Source organism: Polyodon spathula, chromosome 19 (assembly GCF_017654505.1).
Source record: "Polyodon spathula isolate WHYD16114869_AA chromosome 19, ASM1765450v1, whole genome shotgun sequence".
NCBI classification, from domain to species: Eukaryota; Metazoa; Chordata; class Actinopteri; order Acipenseriformes; family Polyodontidae; genus Polyodon; species Polyodon spathula.
In genome coordinates this window covers 33,541,744-33,563,536 of record NC_054552.1, presented here as the reverse complement: position 1 = coordinate 33,563,536, position 21,793 = coordinate 33,541,744, and the positions used below count along the sequence as shown (strand labels likewise).

Genomic DNA, 21,793 nt, shown 5'->3' with positions numbered 1-21,793 from the left:
AGAAATTATTTTGTTTGCTACATGGTTAGCCACTGTACCTTTAAGAACCATGTAATTCCAGTAAACTCATTAAAATGTGTCACAAGCAAACCCTAAATCATCTTGGTAAAAGGTGACGTTTTGTGCAATCCTTATAATAAAAATTTTGCAATCTTGAATTCGATTCAAATATTTCACACAGGTACTATGCCAGTGGTCATTCTGTCTGAAACAAACTCTAAAAAACAAAGCTCCGTATCTACAGCAAACATGTCATTTCAACACTTTCTTTTCATTCCAACTCAACTAAAGTTCAAATGTAAGGGGCAAAGTTGGACTCTGTGCTCTTCACCATACTCTAATAAACTACAGTCAAAAAGGCTTTTCTGAAACCTCACCTTGTAATGCATGTCAGAGTGAGAATGTTACTCAGGAAAATGCCTGTAGTTTTGTCTGTGCTATTATTCACATAATTTCTGCAGCACTTTTGAAATCTTAATAAAAGATCATATTTTGCTAGAGAGGATTTTGATATTGTATGCTTTGACAAGATACTACAGTGTAGGCACATTGATATTTATCGTACATGATTAAGCTACAGCTACAGTTTTGCATTTTGTGTAATATGACAGACTTCATAAACAGTGCTTGCTGTGATAAAGCTCTAGGTTACCAGTGTTCTGGATTTCTGTGTCATTTATGACTCAACCAAAAAACAACAACAACAAAAAACAGGAAAAACAGGAATAACTAACTGGTTTGAAGACTTCAATTCAATGTGCAAATGTGTTGCTTTGACAAAACAATAGTCAAGAAAAAATACTTTATTAGTTCACAACCATGCAATCTAACCATACATAGATTTCAGTTAATCTTAGCCACACAATCTTTCAGTATAATAGAAATTGTAATAAGTATATATAAGTCTATTTTGAGATAGAAGTGCTTATTTTGCATACTTTAAAATACTTGCATAGTTAGATTTTTATGTCCTAAAGACTACCAAAAAAAGGCTTGGTCATTTATACTCAAAGTTGTTAGGAACACTTTTTCTTGTTCACAAAAAAAATAAATAAAAAAAATTATTAGACTTAAATTAACTTTGAACTAGACAAAGTGTGCATCTAGCACTAAAATAAAGATATCTACAGCATTAAATACATATTAACAAATGTTAGCTTTCCTAAACACATACATAATAGTACTACTACTAATAATAATGAACGTTCACATTTCCAGATTCATACCAGATCAGACCTGTTAACTATTCCAGTCTAGGACTATCCTAGACACTGTTGTTTATATTAGTTTTTATTTCACAAGCCAGTTGCTTGGCCAGACCCGAAAGAAAGGTAATTATTACGCTTGTTAAATCTGAACTTAACAATAAAAGCAAACAAAGTCAGATAATCAACTGAATACCCGAGGTATATTCCATGCTGAATATCTGTGTGAAATAGCCCCAGAATACAAAGCCAAGGCTGGCAACGGCAGCAGTCCAGGGCAGGAGTGGAAATTATTCCCATTGTTGCCCACAATAGCCAAATTATTTTCTTTCCAACATAAACAATATGCATGTTAAATTCCAGAGTCCCCCAGTAGAAGATATCCATGGAATGCAAACTGCTATTAGAACATACAGTAGCTTCTAAATTTCCTCATTTTAAATTCCTGCTTCGAACCATAATAACAGTTCTGCTTATTTCCTACAATACCCGCTATAGCAGAGCATGTACTATAGTATATAGGCTTAATGCTTTACAGTACTGTAGAAAAAGATCCCAGCGGTTTACTGTATGTTACATTACAGAAAGACCTTTTGCTGTATGGTATTGATAGATGAAATTGTAGCCATATCAGTCCAGAGATGATAGACAAAGAGAAGGAGAAGTGATACAATCTCTCTTATCTACTTTCACCTCAAGAAAGAGACATTTGAAGGCCTTGAAAGCCTGGAATTAATTGTTGTTTAGTTAGTCCAATAAAAGGTATCACATCTACATATTCATCACCTCTGGACTGATACGGCTACCGTTTCATCTATCAATAATAACTGTGTAACTTTTGCTATACCACAAACAGTAGATATTCAGCTTCATGATACCTAATCACTGCTTCCAATGTTAAGGCTTCAGTTTGAAGCTTGGTTTCATGAGTGTAAGGATTCCTAAAATCGAGGACATCAGTCCACACAAGCCCACCACTCCAGGGTTTGTTTTATAAATGCCGAGCCTGTCCATGGGAATGAAGAGGTCACACGCATTCTTCACCGTGTCCAGCAGGATAGACGGGTTGCATCTCAGGCTGTGATACAGCAGCAGGAGGAGAGTCTGGAGATTCAGGACGGCCACGCACGCCACATCTCTGCCGTCACTGCGGTGCTGGCTCACCTTCTGCCGATACTGCTTATCTTGAGCCTCCCGCTCCATTGCCTGGTAGATTCCGTACAGGTCCCGGGTCAGGTTCATGAGCAAGGAGACAAAGTAACAGCGGGAGGCGTGCACACGCCACCTCTCCTTGTCCATGTTAGTAACCAGCCCGATACTTCTTGCCCACAGTATGTTGTCACACAAGAAATACAAGGAGCGATTCAGATTGGCGACCGTCAAGCACAAACGCAGCACCGGGTCTTCAAGATGCAAGGTGCGTTTGGCTGCATTGATCGCACTGACGGTGTTGCCCAGTCTGAACACTGAAAGAAAGGTAAGATGTTAAGACGGTGAGCTGAGCAACGCTACACTCAGGGATGGGATTGAGACTCCCATTGCATAGCAGTTTGAGTCGTGTCTGTCACCTTTTATCACAGTGGCACCACTCACTGCATTAACATCCACACTGACACTAAACAGATAATGTGCTGAAGAGCCATACTTGTGACATTGTTATTCAGGGATGGAAATAAGACTCCTGTTGCACAGCAGTTTCATTCCTGGTTTTACTACGAGCATGGGCAGCCACAGTGTATAGGTAACAAGTTCAGGTGTGTCTTATTAAACTCAAAGAAGTAAAACCAGGAATGGAACAGACTGCAATGCAATGGGAGTGGTATTTCCCTCCCTGTTTTTGCTTGTGAATGCTGTGCTTTGGAGAGCAGTTTTCCCACTCCCTCTGCATCACTCTAACACTTACACTTCCTTCCTGTGCTCATGTTGGATTCCAGGCTCTGTAGCTTTTTGATCAGTTTCTGTCTTCCAGATTTGTTTTTCAATAAATAAATAAGCAAGGCAGATCCATACTGAGCCGCTCTGAAAGAAACCAAGCACAGAGCACCTGTGAGTCGCTTGCAAATGAATCAACACAGCCCATGAAGTCAAACATGTGTACCGTATACTAAAGACCAGCTTCGGTGATGTCCGAGCAGTGTAAAGTGATCTTGTATTCAAGTCCAATGAAGGGATAGGAATAAGGCACACCTGAACATTCAGCTCTGCTAGCTTGCCTCCTATTTTCTACAACCTGAGTAAATACACTCGTATAAACTCAAACACTTGTTCTGTTGACCAGCTGCAGGTGCGCTTCTTCTGTAAACTATGTTTACGTTACATCCAACTACTTTAGGCTAATTGTTACCATATACTACTTTAGGCTAATATGTATATATATATATATATATATATATATATATATATATATATATATATATATATAATACTGCAGCTAGTGTAAAATAAAAATAATAATAAATAATAATAATAATAATAATAATAATAATAATAATAATAATAATAATAATAATAATAAAACACCGAACAAACTCACCGGAATATGCGGTCTCTGCCTTGGCTCTGGTTGGTGAAAGTTACAAAGTATTCCATACTTATATTAAACCGGTGCACCTGCAAACTGTACAAACCCGTCAAAACTTACTAAAATTATATCTTAGTATTTTTTTTAAATCTACATACATATAAATAATATCAATAGGTGAGTTTAAGGTGAAATATCTATACAAAATGCGCGTGGACCTTATTTGACAGACCAGCACTAGAAAAAACAACTGGGAAACCAATTGTGCCCTTTCACCTAGAAACGTGTAAAACAAAGATCACCTCTGCTGCTTCAACAGCAGAAAAAAAATGTAATTTCCTAAACATCGGAAAAAAAGCATATTAAATATAGTTGACCATTCCGAAAAATGTAATCGTCCTTATTCTTAAAAGATTTATGAAATAAAGTCTCTGCCACTAGTTGTCCATATTATTAAATGAATGAATGGATATACAATATCTACAGTACAGCACAATTAACTGCAGCACCAGTTGTCGTTGCTGAGTGGACTCTTTTATCAGACGGACAGGCAAGAGGGCACTTCCTGTGGTTGATACCATGGCAACGTGTCAACAACTGAGAAGCGAAGGTAAGAGCTTTGCAAGTAAAATGTTTTAGTAAGTCGCCAAAGTTATTATTATTATTATTATTTGTTTCTTTGCATTACCAGTAGCCTGTATTTTATTAATATGATGAGGCGCTGCGTTTATTTGGATATAGTTGTATTTTGTATTTGTGTTTTTCTGCGCGCTGTGACATTACGAATCACTGATGCTAATACTGTTTATTATTGAATATGTGGTAACACGTTCCTGGGACTAGTGCACTTATTTGTTTTCGCAATTATTTCACTTGTAAAATACTTCTGTTGTGGATCTATGTGACTGTGGGTTACAGGTTAAAAACATGTCTACACGATGTAACTTCAAAACGGAGAATGAACCCGAATGATCTTTAATAAATAGCCTTCAAACACATGTTTATTTATTTATTTATTTGTATTAATTATTTTTATTTTAGATGTGTTTAATCTTTTTTGGAGGTTCTCACATTGCACGTCTTTGTTTATAATAGCTTTACCTGGCCTGTAAACTAGCTTCAGGATGCCTGTGTACATGAGAAAAAGCTTGCTGGAGATTCCCTCCCCGTCCGAGGCGGCTTGCAGTGTGGACGAGGAGGAGGCATTTTTGAAGGACCCTGAACAGATTCAGGATGAGCTGCCTCAGCCTTTTCGGATGATCAGCAAGGTGATAAACACATTGATCGACGATGCATGGAGCACTATCCAGAACAGAGCACAACTCAAGCGTGTAGAACAAACAAAGAAACAGTCACCAGTCTTAGAAGCAACTGTTGAAATCCAGGTGAGCATTCAAATCTACCTTAGTACATTCCCATGATTCTGACTTGCAGGCACCAGTGTTTAAATAGTACTGTAAACACCTGTGAAATTATAACATGACCCACAAAATACCTGTACACCAGACATCTTTGCAGCCATTTACTGTCAATATGATGTATTGGTGCATCCATGACTATTAACATGCACACATTTCTAGGTAAAACTAAATGCAAATGTTCAAATTGGTAATGCATTTGAAGTTTAAAATCATATTCTGCCAACATTAATGTACTGGACTCTATGTCGGGCAGAATCAATCTTTAGGTGTTCCTTGGAATCTGCACTTTATTATGTAATCTTTATCTTTTGCACAGATTTCTGGAAAGACCAACTGCCTGGTGAGCTCAGATGATGGTGAATATGTCTTTGCTGGGGTTTCTAAAGGACTTTGTGTATTCAGTGCTTTAACTAACGTAGCTGTTTCAGCCTGGGAAGAGGAAGATGTGGAGGTCACGTCTCTTTGTGTTACTTGTCTTGGTGGGCAAGTGTATCTCATTGCGACTGTGGATGATATGGGTAATTATATATATATATATATATATTTAATATGGCTGTGCAGAACACCAGATATTTATTTTACCTTCAAAACACTGAAATTCTCTTCATAGGAACAATAATAACTTTTACAATATTCAGCCACCAGGTTATGCAATGCCCAACTTAAAATCCAATTAAAGTCAAAAGATTTTTTTTATAAAATGTTCTATGTATATATATATGTATCATATCACAATGTACTTATCATTAGCAAAGGATACGCCCATTTTCTATTTGCTTATCGAAAATATTACTTTGAGGTTAAACATTTTCCTTTATTTATTTTTTTTTTTTTAGGTGTTGCACGTCTCTTAGTTTATTTTTCTAATTTCATCACATTAATCAAAGTCATCAATGAACCTGTAAGTATTATTGTTAGTATTATTATTAGTAGTAGTATTATGATTATTTCTTCACATCATTGGAAACTCCATATAGGATGTTAAGAATCTAAAGGTCACATTTCATTTTTTATCTGTGGTAATTTTATTAGGGGGAAAGTTAAACCTCAAGACATATTACACTCCATTAAAGAAGCTTGCCATAAAAACATAGATAGATAGATAGATAGATTGATGGCTTTTTGTGGCAATAATATAAACAATTCCTTGATCTTTATCTAAATCTATATAATTTTATCCAGGAAGATGTAAGTAGAAGAAACCTCTGTACCAAGTTTGAGCTGTCAAGAGGAGGGGATTTTGCAGGTGTAATGTTGGAAGGTAAATCCCTTTCCCTTAGAAAAAAAACTAAAAAGAAATGTGATGTATTATATAAAAATATCTATCACAAATATATGCGATGATGTATAAATATATAAAAGCTGCTTATTTTTTTCAGGACAGAAGTCAATAAATGAATTGGTGATTCATTTCTAGAAACCCATACTCCAGATAACGTGGGAAGCCAAATTGCTGACTCACTTTTATAATGTCTGGCGGCTGCTTACTTGTTCTGCACATTTAGCCTAGTTTGAATTGCTTAACCAAGCCTGGCTTCTCAACACAGGCAGTGGTGAGTCTTGGCTGGAGGTCCACCGGTTTCCCAAAGATTCCTGGCTTCGAGAGCTTGAGCTCACTCAGACAACATCACAAAAACAGGTGACAGCAGGCCAGACATCTGGAGTATGATTCGAATATCACTGTGTCTTACAATTACAAAAGCTGAACTGTTACCCACCAGCAATGATAATGAATCTGAGGTCTAAACAACACACATTGCAATGTAAAACAACAGTTTAAAAAAGAAAAGAAAATGTTTCCCTATCCTATATTCAGTTGATCCTATGCTGTACATATTTTTATCAATTAACTGGAAAACTAGCTCCCAGTTAGAGTTTACAGGTTATCTTCATGTGTAAAGTAATGTTCAGTGGCATTGTCAAAGGGTACTTGGTAATGCAGATTTTCTTTGTTTTGCGTCATGTTTGGTGCTTTATGTGATTACCTTACGTCTTTTTGATGTTTTGTAATCCAATTGTTTTGACCGTTTTAGCAAACTGCTGATTCTCAAGATGGCGTTTTGGCAGAAACGGTAATAATTTAATGTTTTAAAAATGAGGGAAAAAACTGCCCCTTATAACATGCTAGCTGTAGTTTCTTGGCAGTAGCTTCCAGCAGTTTGTAGAATTCTTATTTACAGTTTTTTTTTTTATCTTCTAGTGCTAATGTAGCAATAGTAAAGTCACTTAAAGTATGATAATTATTATTGTTTACATTAATATACATGTAATGTTAATATAATATTGATTTTTTTTGTCTTAAAAAAAAAAAAAAAACTTAAACTGATGAAAAATAAAATAGATCTTGTCGTTTTAGGTACCTCATATTAGCAGTGTTGGAGATTTGAAACTGTCCCCTTCAGTGATTGTAATGAAAATCAAGCCACCAAAATTCATTTCAGGTACAGTTATCACAACCATGTTCTCTCTCTCTCTCATGGTGTGCAATTGTAATTTTAAAATAATGTTTCATCTTTACTGATGTCAACTCATTTTGATTTCTGAGTTCCTTTTCTGTGTAACAAGAGGATAAAGTATCTATCTATCTATCTATCTATCTATCTATCTATCTATCTATATATATATATATATATATATATATATATATATATATATATATATATATATATATAATAAACAGGAGAACGTTTGCTTATGAATATTTGTATTTTTGCAAATGTTGAAACAGAACAAAAAAAACAAACAAAAAAACACCCTGTGTAATCTTTATCACAGGTACTAAGGTATTTGAAAAACTGAACAAAGGCTGCTGCATTATTCATATATTTGCATATTTGTGGTCATAATTTGTACATCTTCATCCCTTGATCCTTTGTATTTTAATCTGCAATGCTATTGAATAATCCAGCTGAGTGATTTTTTGTTTTCCTGGTCCACTTCTTAAAACATTCTAGTTAAAGAGCATTTTAAAAATAGTTTGGAATATAACCAAACCATCCTTCGTGGTGGTTGTTTGTACCAATCCCTTGCTTATTCATACTGAATATACGTATGAAATGTCTAACTGTTCAACAATTGTGCTTTTTAAAACAGGGACCTCTTTGAAAAGTCCATTTGAAGTCTTACAGAAGACCGAGGATGGCAACGTCATTGGCTCAGGCCAAAACCATATGATCAGCTCTCACCAGTGGGAAGAACAAGAAATAATATTTAAAAGGGTGTACAAGAAGTATCTTGATACAACTGAATTGAAGAAAACAGAAGATAAACCCTGGTAAATCCGCTAAGTAATAATGGCACATTTTATGATTTCAAGAAAACCTGTGTCTTGCTCTATAACACCTTTAAGGGTCAAGAGAAATAGTGCTATGTACATTTTTTTCCAAAAGAAGTAGTATTGTTGTTTATTGTGTATCATGCTGTATGTATTCTATGCAAATTATGCTTGTTTAAGAGCTTCTTTCCTTTGTTAAAATATTTCGTTTGATACTCTATATTTAATTTGAAATCTGACATACTAAGTACTGAAAATCTTGTGATGTGTTTATTGTTTTATTACAGCGAATGTACATTTAACTTTCTGCTACCTGGTGGGTTGTTGCCAATGTTCGGGGAAATGAAAGGCCAGACGGGTATGTAAGTGTATCAGGCCTGATCCACTGTTATTTCTGTACTATAGAAAACAATATGTAGCATTATTGTGCAAGATTAGAAACATCTTCAGTACACTGCAACAGTCTACAGATGGCACTGCTCTTGCTACAGTGCTGCTGATATGTTTAGATGTGGGATTTTCAGTTCGTTTAAATAATCGTCCAAGTGCAGGTGTGCACCATTCACAACCACTGAAATTGGCCACTGCTATTTTTTTCAACAAAGTAAAAAGGGAATATATTATCACAGTAAAACTATTATTTTTTTATTTTTTTACTGGCATCAAAACTATATATTAACCCAAATTTGATAGAACTGCATTGTATTTCAGAGACGCTAAAGAAACAGTTCATCACCTGAACAAACATATTCATTCTAACAGTAAGGTAAATGGTTTTTTTTTCATCCTCAGGTGTGCCTATTGCTATAAATCTGTGGTGGAGTGGAAATCATAATCTTTTAAAGTATCTACTTGTTAGGCCTGCAAAAGACAAAAATGACAAAACAGGTGAAATGCTTCTGATTCTCATTGATTTAACAATAACTGTATACATGGAATAAGAATTGATACTGTAACATTTTTCTTGTATCTTATTTAGTCTTAATTCATTAATGAAAGGTTTTTGGAATAGGGCAGGTTTTCTGTTAGATCTAAGGCTAGACCTAATGACAATTACAATGTTTCTAATGTCTTAATTCAGAGGTTGAGCCCAAACCTGATGTTGTGTGGCCAAATGCACGTCCGATTCTCTGCTCAGCGGTCAGCAGGTGCACTAAGTATATAGCTCTTGGGCTCACCGAAGGCTTGCTGACTGTATGGGATGCATATTTAGGTAAGGGTGCAAATGACAGATTACCATCATTGAACAATAAGACTTAACCCATAGAATTCTCAATACTTCTCGCTCATTCAGGTAAATCACAGAAGGCTTGTGTTAGTCATTAGAAAGTAATAGCACATCGTGGATATTGCTCTTCACACACTAATAGCCAAGCAACGTTGTTGTCCTCTGAGCACATTACAGCTGGAGCACAAGATGTCTGTTAAGTTAAGACATTCTTCAAATGACTTGGGAGTTTTACATAATCAGATTTTGAAATCTTTATAAAAGTAACTCTCCCATTATTTTGGATGTAGCCTGAACAATGGAAATGTTGCAATTTATCTGACAAATTGATTACTTGCTGCATTTTTGTTCTGCAGTTTTTAAACCCAATTCCGTTAAAATCTATAACGAGTAAGGGGTATTGTTAAATGACCTTTTTATACATTTAGAATTCAGCCCTGTGATTTGAAATGCGTCTCTCTTGTACTCTGCAGGTCTCCCCTGCTCAGTGCTTTCAATCCCTGGGGACAGTGATATCAGACATGTGCAGTTTATGGAACCCCACACTGTCAATAAAGATAATGTCCCATGCAGCACGTTCCAAGTGAACCCCAAAACTCAGGTCTTGGTGTCTTGCAAAGATGGGGCATCACATGCAGTTGTATCAGTAAGAGGCAGAGACACCACTATTACAAGGTTAACTGAAAGGTGAGTTTCAATGCTCTCCAGTAAGTTCTTCATTCAAATCAATATGTTATCAACTTCTTCCAGTGCCAGTAAGAAATGCATCTACTGTATTAACAGGGCCATTACCACAAGCTTCTGTGTATACAAAAATAAATATATTGCATCAAGAAAATATGTCATTGTTTAGCATCAGAATAATGGTTTATTCTGTTCCTTTATTTACTCAATCTAAAGTGAAAAGGAAAACAAACTGATTTGTGATTAATTATCAATAGGTCTGAAGATCAAGGTTCCCTCCCCAGTGCAATACAATCCATACCTTTTCAACCCAATTTGGTGAGTCACTTGAATGTTGAAAGCTCTTCATGTGACCATGAGCACTTAAGCCAATTTATATAAGTTGTGTCATTTATCAACAACGCCGGTGTTTCCGTGGCTCTAATATAATTACAGGGCATTGTTGCCTACTCTTCATTTAAATGTGTTTTAAATTTAATTATTTTGGATCCTGTGGCATTCAGCCATCTGCTATTAAAACAGACCAGCAGCCAGCAGCTTTCCTCTTTGAAGAGCAACATATAGATCATGCCCAGCTTTATTTACCCTGAAAAAAAAAAGGGTTTTATTATCTTTTATGAAAATCGTTAGAAGATATGTATTAATAAATCCTAACTGAGTTCCATGATATGTTTCTATTCTCAGGTCCTTTTCATGTCCAGGGATGGCACCATAGCACTCATTGACAGCACTGATGGGACCCTCATCTGTAATTTGGTGCTTCCAGCTCCACATGCCTTAGCTACTCCATGGGACCCAGTCTTTCTGCTGGACCCAGAGAGACAGTCACTGTTCATAAGAGGTACTAAATCATTCCCTTCCCCAGACCGAGGATATTGTATGGGTTAATATTGTGTACAGTCAAGCAGAACGAGTCATCTAACAGTGGACAGTTTAGGTCATCTTTATACCGTATAAAAGAAACTAACTCAGATTCAGCAAGTGATGTACCACCAATTTGTTGCCACAAGGTGGCAGTTGATGTCATTTTAATGTTTCTACAAATGGTTATGATGGCAGCTGCTTCAGTAAATTGACATATTGTTGTCTTATCTCTTAGCAAAACGGTTCAATCTAACTGAAAAAAGATTGGAATGAAAAATATGTACCGATTACCAATAGTTTCTTCACTGTTTACACAAACTAGTGCAGTAAAATCATGCTGTGCTTTCCTTCTTGAAGAATCGTTTCTAGAAGATTACATTAAGATAAACTGTATAAATATTAGCATGACGATTATGTAAACAACAGGAACAGACTACACCCCATAAAACATCACCTCAGGGAGGTGATGTCCTTCCTGGAGGAATATGGTAAAGTCTCGGGGTGTTTGTTATATAATTCAGATCAGATCAAATGAAAGAAACATATAAACTGAAGTGGCATTCAGTACCTATTAAATACCTGCGGGTTAATTTGCCAAAAGACCCCTGAAAGCTATTTCTTTTAAATTATGACCCTTTAACCCTAATAATCAAAGATGATATGTCCAGGTGGAATCTGCTTCCTCTGTCCCCGAGTTCTAGAGTGGAGGCTGTCAAAATGAATGTGTTGCCAAGACTACTGTACCTATTTCAAACCTTGCCAGTAGAGATTTCCCCAGGGCAGTTTAATGCGATTCACTCATTTCAAGATTCATTTGGATCGACTAAAGGCCAAGAATCAGATTAAAGCAGTTCATCTATCAAAAGAGAGAGGAGGGCTGGCACTGCCTTGTCTTGAGACCTATTGCTATCCTGCTCAATTGAGACCTCTAGTCTGACTATGGAATGGACTGATGTTGTAAATGAGATCTACGTAATGGAAACATTTACCTTTTCTCTTCAATTACAATCAGAAAATGTAGTGTGTACTTAATGTACCTGTGTTTTGAGAGGTGATAACAGTTTTATTTTAAAGGTGCCTTGTTTTTCTTTTACAGGGGATAAGAAACTGGCTCCTGATGAATTGTTGGAAGGGAAGGTAGCTGCTAGTTCACTTTTCATTTTCAATTTCAATCAGTTTTCATTCATGGAGTCTTATAGAGACAAGCAAACGAGCGTCCAGACTGCCAAGCATCCCGGAACATGGGAGGAGAGATGTGAGCTATACTTACAAGAAAGGTGAGCAGTCTGCCTACAGTACTGGATCTGTCTAACCTTTCTGTAAGGACATTTAAATGATATTGCTTATATTAAAAAAATATATTTTATTAGTGATGAAATTGCACCAAGTTTTCAAAACAAGTTTAAATGTATTATGTCTCAGCAATGCACAATCAAAGAGTTGGGCTTTGTCATTGAATGTATTGCAGAGGTGCTGTCAAAACTTGAGAGCTATTAATGTGAGCAATGACATTTTCAATGTCAGATGTCTTGCTTTTAATAGAGTTTACAATAACTAACAAGTGTTCTTCCTTTTTTTTTTTTTTTTTTTTTTTTTGATAAACAGTAAGGAGACATATTACAATAGGGTCTTATTCCCAAAACAACTTGACCAATCCTGTGCAAGTATGTCATCATTGCTTCAGTTTCGACATGGAAGTGACTGTTACCATTTCACTTTCATACATTGAAATAGCATATAATTAGTGTTACGAAGCTGTATGAGTTGTTTTTATTTCCTTAATAAAAGCACATCAGATATCCAAGACTAGTTGTAATGATCATGTCATTGGCTTGAGGCCATTTGTGACTCTAATGTGACATTTGTTTCTATTCAGAACAGATGCATTGGTGTCTATTTGATATAATGAGAACAGACATATCCCCTGTATAGACCAGGCATATGAAAACACCCTTTTCTCTTCTGCAATAATCTGTAGGCTGCAGTCTCTGGGGGACAGGAATAAAGAAATGAGAGAGTGCTGGAACCAGCTCCAGCAGCATGCAGCTTCGGTCAGGCAGAGGCAAGAGAAACAGTTGAATCGGACAGCAGTTACCCAAAGGTCTCAGGTAGGAGGAAAGAGAGAGCTGGAAGGGCAGACAGAAGGGCAGAATTTATTTAAAAATAAATAAATAAATAAATATATATATATATATATATATATATATATATATATATATATATATATATATATATATATATATATATATATATATATATATATATATAATATTTAGGACATCAATTAAAGAACAGCATGAAATATTTACTCTTACACAAACTTAATTATGAAGAAGCCTAATTTATTGTACAGTAGCATAAAATTAATGCTTTTGGAAATTGCATTTGAGTGGAGGGAAGGGAGGTTACGAAAGTGAATACTATGATGCATGGCAGAAAATAATGGTGTGCACGTTTATTAACACAAGCAAGAGACGGGAGCAACTAAACAAGCTCAAGAGACTACATAAAAGGTTAAACAAAACAACGCTGTGGTCAGGTTGGGCATTCACCTTCACGGATCAAGTTACCTACCTATGCCAATGCCAATACCAATACAACCACAACCACAACCACAACCACACCACCACCAGACAAAGGATTTCTCCATTCTTATATAGCTAGCACCCAATTAACCACCAATCATTCATTAAGGCACCAGCCACATTCTCGCATGTATTCTGCCAGGGAGGATTCTAACCCCCTCCCTGCTGGCCCTATATATATTTATACATATTTACATGCCAGGCTTTCACCCTGCCACATGCCCACTTTAAATGACATTGTATTGGATTTAGTTAATTAGTGCAATAAAATAACACTGCAGGAGAAAATAGCCTCTCATTATTATTATTATTATTATTATTATTATTATTATTATTATTATTATGCATGGCTCATTGAAGATTACACTGAAGCAATCTGAAACAAAAGTTTATAGACTTACAATAAACTAAATACAATCTTTTCCCTGTTCAGTTAATGCACATTCTGTTGTATACGTTCATACATACATAAAACTGGGTTTACATGGATAAACACTTTAACCAATACATACACATTTTTCTTGTGTTTTTTTTCTTGTATAGATTCGGTCAACAAGATTGAAACAAGGAGACAAAGCAGGCATCACTTCAGTGTGTGTGTAGTGTGCTCTGTAGTTCAGCATGCGTGTCAAGGTTATACAGCACCTGGTACCTGCAGGCTTCCACACTGATGGGAGTTGTAAATTAGTTACAGTATTACACATTTCTTTTCTTTGTGAGCACATGTTGATCCATTAGCAAAAATGGAATAAAAAAAACATTTCACTCTCCATGTGTGTGTGTGTGTGTGTGTATATATCATTTATTTGAGTTTTATTTTACTGGCCTCCTGTTAACATTGTGGGGTGTATTCAGTGGATCTAAACGGGTCAGAACTGAACATGGCTGTTGTTTGATTCATTAAAACAGAACCCTGGATGTTTTGAACATTCAGCAGAGTCATATCCACTGTGGCTGACAAGAGAAAATGAGTCTCAGCAGCAGTCTTTGCTGAACAAGTTTGAATACCTTTTTAAAATGCATAGCTTGTGTAAGAATGCCCTTAGAGAATGTATATAGTTACCTTCTGCTGAACTTATGGATGAATTGTTTCATAATAGAGGCACCATTTTACTTGTAAATCATTGCCTAGCTCTTACTCTGCTCCATAAACACCTTATCAGACCCAAGCACTGACTTAATGCTGAATATATCTTTTTTTATTTATTTTTTTAATTATGAAATGTGTCTTGCAGTTAGTCAGAGCCCCGTTTATTTAGCATTACATCTGTTTCTGTTTCTTAAGTTTATCATTTTTGCGTGCAGGGAGGCATAGGCTAATGAGCACACACCGATCAAGCTATAAAAAGGATTCGGTGACAAGTTGAATAATAATATTGTGATTGGATAGACGTTAAACCTTGGTTTGGAAGCAGGTGTAGTAAAATGTATGTCTGATTAATGAGCATTGAACCAGATGGTAGGTTTACCCCAAAACTGGAATTTCAACAGTTTCTCTTCCAACTAAAATCAGTTACGTTTGTTGCGTTTTTTTTTTTTTAATATTTTTACAAAATAGGTATGAATGAAACCTAATAATAAGGCAAAGTCTGTTATCCAAATTATTCCTATACGGTACACAGCATACCGCCAAAGAAGTGAAGCTGACTTCTTAATTGCTGTGTGTAGTACATTCTAAGCAATTTTACTTAGTTCTCCCAGTGGTAAAAACATAATATGGGTAAATGAGTAAAACAAATAGTGTGCTTAATAAAACATTAGGGGCAATCGATGCAGTGACGTGTTTCTTAACAGTTTAGTGCAAGAGGATTTGTCATCACTCAGCAGGCTTCCCTAGAGTACGGCACAGTTTTACACAGCTTTCTTGCCTCAGAGCTGTTGAAGAGAATGCATCTAGTTGTCATCAGTTCATGTATGCCAGCGATTATATTACTACAGTGTATTGTGTCCACAGTACTGGTGAAAAAAAAAAAAAATATATATATATATATATATATATATATATATATATATATATATATATATATATATATATATATTAAATCAAGGAAAGAGTTCAGCTGGCTGTAAAGACTACATGAGCATCATTTTTTGTTGACAAAGCTCTGCCAAAACCACAAATTTTGAATGCTTTCTCTGCAATATGCAGTGCAAATTATACAAATCTGCTGAAGCTAGAAACTGCAAGCCTTGAGTTAATTAACTGGTTCACTGTCCATATTAAAATGATGAGTCTGCATTGTTCTGCATCTGAAGCTGAATTGTAGAGCTTGTTTTAAAATGCAGCTGTATCTAACAAGCCTTCTACTCACGGAAAAGACTAATGTTGCACAATACTTCTTAACGTCACTCCTAAAAGGTTGAACTTAAATAGGAGCAATTGGGGTATTTTGATGCAACTGACCCCTGGTCAGTAATAGTCTAATCCCTTGCTGCAATTCACTTGGTGGACTTGTCTCCTGAGGCAGAGGGAAATTCTACTGTTGAAGACGTTCTAAAGATAAATGGCTTCATGAATAATAAATGAGCTACTAATCTAAATGAAGGGAGGTATCTTCATGTGCTGCAGACCCAGTCATTCATTTGTATTCTTGTGGGGCTCACACACCCCCAGGCTTGGCAGTTTGTTCAGGCTCAGTGCTGAGTAAGAAGGTTCCGTACTGCAAAGCAGGAGCTTACTTAATGTCAAGCCGCAGCGTCCTACAAAAAAGATGTTATATTTAGTGCCAAAATATAATGAATGGAAGTCTGGTTAATACACTATTCTCTGCCTCAGAAAGTAGCGGTAGACTTTGTTAGCCACCCTGTTTGTGTACATTCCTTGAAGGTAATGTCAGCCCCAGGCTCAGGTTTACTTTTTCTTTCTTTCTCTTTGCTGTACAAAATAATACAGATATTTTCTTCACCTCACCAAACCAAGGCTGAGCTCAGCTGAAACTTAAAAGTAATGTTATGCTTGGCTATTTCTATTTGTGACTGAAAGATGCCACACAGTAAGTGGCTGGAGCTGGAATGGCTTTCCCTCTGTGTGTAATGACAGCCGCAAGTAGCCCTTCAGAAGTCAAGCAGCCACAACGCATTTTTTGGTTCTGGGATTGAAATCTGACCAAATGTAAATGTTATTTGCAAGACAACAAACAATCCTTTTCTGCATTATGTACTGTTGCAGCGTGTTTGCTAAAGGCATCTAATGTCAATGACAAGTTTATATAAATACTGCTGCTTTCAGAACTGCATTTCAAGCAAATGACTTATTTTTTGTTTTATACTGCATGCTTTTACCTAAAGCCTCTTTTTTTTAAGAATAACATTTTGCTGCACAGAATCATTTCAATTAGATAAATGTCACATTTGCTTCTGAGTGCATTGCGTAATAATGTAAACCATTTTGTCATAATGTAGTTTTTAATGCGCTGGATTCCTGCTTTTTAAGACAAATGCTCTGGTGTGTAGCCTTGCTAAACCTGCTGCAGAATGCAGAAATGCTGCAGCAACACACAGCAAAGTGATGCTGATTGAACGGGATGTCGGTTTCCTTTAAGTGGAATAAAAGCCAGCCAATTCCTTCATTGCTTAATGGAGTTGCAGGTATACTAACTCCATACGTTCTGAAATGGCAATGTAAGAACAGTCATAACAGGCGGGAGGAGGGGGGCATTACTACAGATTTTGTTCAGGCAGGTGGGCCAAGGATTGCAACATAAAATATGTCTTTGTAATTCCATTGCCAAGGATTTCAGCAGCTCTCAAAGATTTGTAGACTGATCAATATTCCAGTGCACCTCTAACCCTCTGCAGTAAGGTCATTGCAGAAATGACCAGAAAATTATTATTTTTACATCTATTATTTTTATGTTTACTGCAATTAGTGCCCATACTTAAAAGCTGATATAAAGCCTCAGCGTTGGCACCACAACATCCAGGCAATATGACTCCGAAATTAAAGGAACAAATGGAGGCATGTTATCCCAAGTGGGTTTAATGACATGTATTTAATCATTATGTTCAATATTGTCTAACTGTTCAGCTTGATTGCTTGTGATAAGCCCTTGAGCCTGAAACGCTGCTGGAATCTATTCTGGTTGTCCTCTGCATTAAAACGACTTCAGCTGTTTCCTCCATTACACCTGTGTTGGGCACACACACTGTGTCATCTCTCTTACTGTATAGGAAGGATGTCTGAGGTGCAAGGTTAATCCAAACTTCAACAGTTTGAATTAGCATTGCTTGTGTTTTCAACACACAGAACAGATGTAACATGCTTAGAAAAAAAAATCTATATATTATACTCTCTAAACACAGGTACCTGTTGTTGACTGGTCTTTGTGTAAAGATGGGAGCAGCTCAGGAATCTGGTTGTTGTTGTCTTTGAGTCCTGGATATCTACTGGTTTGTGCTCCTCACAGGGCATTCTTTTAAAACAAGAACAACAGCTTCCCAGGTGAGACACAATACATTCATATTGGACAGGAATAAGCAATAGTCCTACTTTAGCACAGCCCTTGTTTTATGAGATGGTCTATTGCAAATCAATATACAGGTGAAGGTGAATTAGCCAAGAGAACAAAAACCAATATATTCACTTTGCTATGCTTTGGCCATTTTATGACTGCAGTTAATTTGTTTGGGAGATATTGAAAATATTCCTACAGGTGTGGGGATTGCTAATGTCCCTGTTTTTAAAACAGTCTAAATAACTCCCAACCACATGTGGCTGCCTGCACTGATACAGAGTCAGTAACTATCCATGGTCTTCAGCATGCAGCTTTTTAAATATGATGGGTTTTAACCTACCTCAGGAGAAGTTTTAATGCATTATTACTGATGCGTTGGCCAGATTGGATATTGGAAAGCAATTGAGTGAGATTGGAGCTATGTTGATTTGAATTGAATTTCCAGCATGCAACGAAAGAGCTGCTATAGGAATATCTCCAGGTGTCCAGACCCTGATTACTGTCTTTATGCTGTCGCACTTGGTAGAGGTGGGGGAGTGGGAGAGACGTGTTGTTTTGATCGATGCACACTGCTTTTACCACAATGTGTGTTGTTAAAGGTTATCAAACATAATTGTGAACGGTGATTGAAACACACTGATAACCCAAACGCAGCTATAATGCAGTTTTATTAACCTACATTCATTTAACCAGGCTGAAGTAAATAATTGGAAAGCTATTGAAATTTGATCTACAGTAACGGGTGTACGGAGAAGCAGTTTTATTTGCCACGTGCCTTTACTTGCAGAGTAAATGAAGTGAGGTTTTCAAGACAGTGAAAAATACATTTTGTCATTTTTGTCATTTCTGCCGCAGTACTGATGTAATGAAAAGAGTAGCAGTGGAGTCTCAAGCCTGCTGGGGCTCATTAAAACAGAGGGTCAGTTAGAACTTAGCTGAAGCAGTGGCTATAATTAATGGACTCGATTCAGAACATCATGCTTAAACCAGTTAAAGAACACCGGAGTTGTCATTAAAAGTGGATGTGTGTGTGTGTGTGTGTGTGTGTGTGTATGTTACATCTTGAGATACATTATTGAGTTTGTTTAAGGAAAAGAATAAAGATTTCCACAATACAGATGATTGAAGGTCCTCTTAAGAGATGAGTCACAGCTCTCATTAAAAGTTGAACCCTCATTACTCAAGCAGCATGCCTGGTCTCTCACAGTACCCTCTGCCCATTCACATGCACTGGCCCCTGCCAGCAGATTACAAGAGATGTAGATGATTAAGTGATGATTAAAAGTGATGCACAAAGTGATGCACAACCTATGGTAGCTTTCCATTGCTTACATTGACCTTCATTGTTTCCATTATTAGTTTTACTTTCCATTCACTAGAATAAGCCACATAGAGCTTGATAAATCTGTCCCGCAGTGCTGTACATGGCACCTAAATGATACTCAATGACATCAAATGATATATTTTAATATGCATGGCAAAATAACAAACAAACAAATAGATGCATGCTGTGCTGTGCCAGATCCAATGTGTTTCATGCTGTACTGTGCCAGATCCAATGTGTTTCATGCTGTGCTGTGCCAGATCCAATGTGTTTCATGCTGTACTGTGCCAGATCCAATGTGTTTCATGCTGTACTGTGCCAGATCCAATGTGTTTCATGCTGTGCTGTGCCAGATCCAATGTGTTTCATGCTGTGCTGTGCCAGATCCAATGTGTTTCATGCTGTGCTGTGCCAGATCCAATGTGTTTCATGCTGTGCTGTGCCAGATCCAATGTGTTTCATGCTGTGCTGTGTCAGATCCAATGTGTTACAGCCACACTGCAATTGAGGCATAAGCTCATTTAAGAAATTGAGGATTTTCCAGATACTTGGAGAGAGAACACGCTTTTGGTTGAGCCCTGAATCCACTTGGCGTATGCTGCACAGGTAGATAAACATGTGAGTAATGCTTTTTAAAATCTCCATTGTGCATCTCAAGGACACAGTTTCTCCAGCCTCTCCATATGCTCATTACTTGTCTTTATCTAGCACACATATTTGCTAGTCCCTTAGGAAAGTTCACATGGCCATAGTAAAGGGAAAGGCTTCTGCAGTGAGAGAAGCATGGAGACATGTGTCTCATAACATAATACTGCCCAGGTTATAATGAATCAGCTCTGTTACTGAACCAGCTTATACAACCAGCATTAGATTTTCGAAACAATATAACAATGAAGGTGAAGGAAATGTGTATAATTGATGTGTGAGTTGCAGCTACACCTATACTTTGATACTTCTTCATGAGCCCTCAGCGAAGTGTAACTGTGCTTGTGTTATAAACCGACCGCCCACCCATTCGATATGTGAACCTTACTCATCTCAGCAATGCTTCCAGCAATGGCAGATATTTTAGTAAAATATAAAAAGAAATTATAACTATATAAATCTCTCTCTCCCTCTCTCTCTCTCTCTCTCTCTGATTGTTTTTTTCAAACCGTAGCAGAGCAACACTGTCTCTGTTAGTCCTCAAAGTACAAGTACTCTATGTACAGCAGGCCAGTGATTGGGCAGGCATGGAGACTACCAGAAATTGTATATTTTGGTCTTTTGTCATGTAAATATATGTAAATACAGTATAATCGTAAATCTCGAAAAGCTTCTCACTTCTAAATCTTTTGTAGTCATTTTTGTATTACTTTAGTATAAATACATATTAATTTGGATTCATATGTTGTTTTTTCCTGACTTTATGTGAACACAAAAGCAAAGTTTGTGGGGAATAATAGCCATTTTCTATACTTTTGAGGCATAAGCAATTAGGAAATAACACTTACTACCCAGAAACAAAAAAATAAAAAAATGTTACACCATGTAATAATAATAATAACAATTTAAAAAATCTATCCCTTTGAAATCGGCAATCTTTACCTCTCAAGTTATCACAATCAAGTCTTGTCTTATGAAACTGACAACAAAGCTATATTTCTCTAGACAAGAGTTTGAAATCACAAATTAGATGGTACCAGTAATGAAAATTGCTTGAGGAAGTGAAAAGTGTAAGTTTGAATTGATGGACACAAAGATACATTTGATTGTACAGCAGTGATTCTCAATCTGCAGAAGTGGCTGCTGATTATTGACACAACAGAGTTAACGTGCTGACAAAGAACTGACAAGACTGTCCGCCATGCCAGCGAGCTTGCCTCTCCACCTGAGACATGGCAGAGCAGAAACTGTACCAAATCAATGCTGCCTAACGACTGAATGATGTTCCATTTTTTTTAACTCTCTCACTGAACCAACACATCTCATAGACTCATTTAACCTTTCTTACAATCTGGTACCATACATCAAGAGAAACTATTTGAAACTAAATTTCAATGAATTTTTATTTTACTTTTCAGAAATTCAAAGTTCAGTTTTGCAGGCATGTTGTACACAATGAACAGCTTGCTCAAGCAAAAAGCAAGATAGAACAGAAGCCATTTGAGAGATTAAAATAACGGTAACCCCACCCTATCCCTAATCCTAACTCTAATCCTAACTCTAAACCTAACCCTAACCCCTTTCTGAT

At 36.6% G+C, this 21,793-nt stretch overlaps 2 protein-coding genes across 2 annotated transcripts; one reads left to right on the top strand and one right to left on the bottom strand.

Moving 5' to 3' along the window:
- Positions 1–817: 817 nt before the first annotated feature.
- LOC121294333 (peroxisomal membrane protein 11A-like) lies at positions 818–4,264 on the bottom strand. The gene is made up of 3 exons (XM_041217939.1): positions 3,739–4,264; positions 3,109–3,224; positions 818–2,671 (listed from the first exon to the last, which is right to left on the bottom strand). Exons 1-3 carry the CDS (start codon positions 3,792–3,794, stop codon positions 2,103–2,105), a joined length of 741 nt encoding a protein of 246 aa, XP_041073873.1. The 5' UTR covers positions 3,795–4,264; the 3' UTR covers positions 818–2,102.
- Positions 4,265–4,296: 32 nt separating this feature from the next.
- wdr93 (WD repeat domain 93) lies at positions 4,297–14,509 on the top strand. The gene is made up of 18 exons (XM_041217938.1): positions 4,297–4,336; positions 4,822–5,111; positions 5,464–5,665; positions 5,984–6,048; positions 6,330–6,408; positions 6,695–6,786; positions 7,181–7,219; positions 7,504–7,588; positions 8,241–8,421; positions 8,709–8,779; positions 9,214–9,309; positions 9,503–9,634; positions 10,123–10,336; positions 10,591–10,651; positions 11,018–11,174; positions 12,294–12,474; positions 13,176–13,305; positions 14,326–14,509. Exons 2-18 carry the CDS (start codon positions 4,851–4,853, stop codon positions 14,383–14,385), a joined length of 2,106 nt encoding a protein of 701 aa, XP_041073872.1. The 5' UTR covers positions 4,297–4,336; positions 4,822–4,850; the 3' UTR covers positions 14,386–14,509.
- The last annotated feature ends 7,284 nt before the right edge of the window (positions 14,510–21,793 follow it).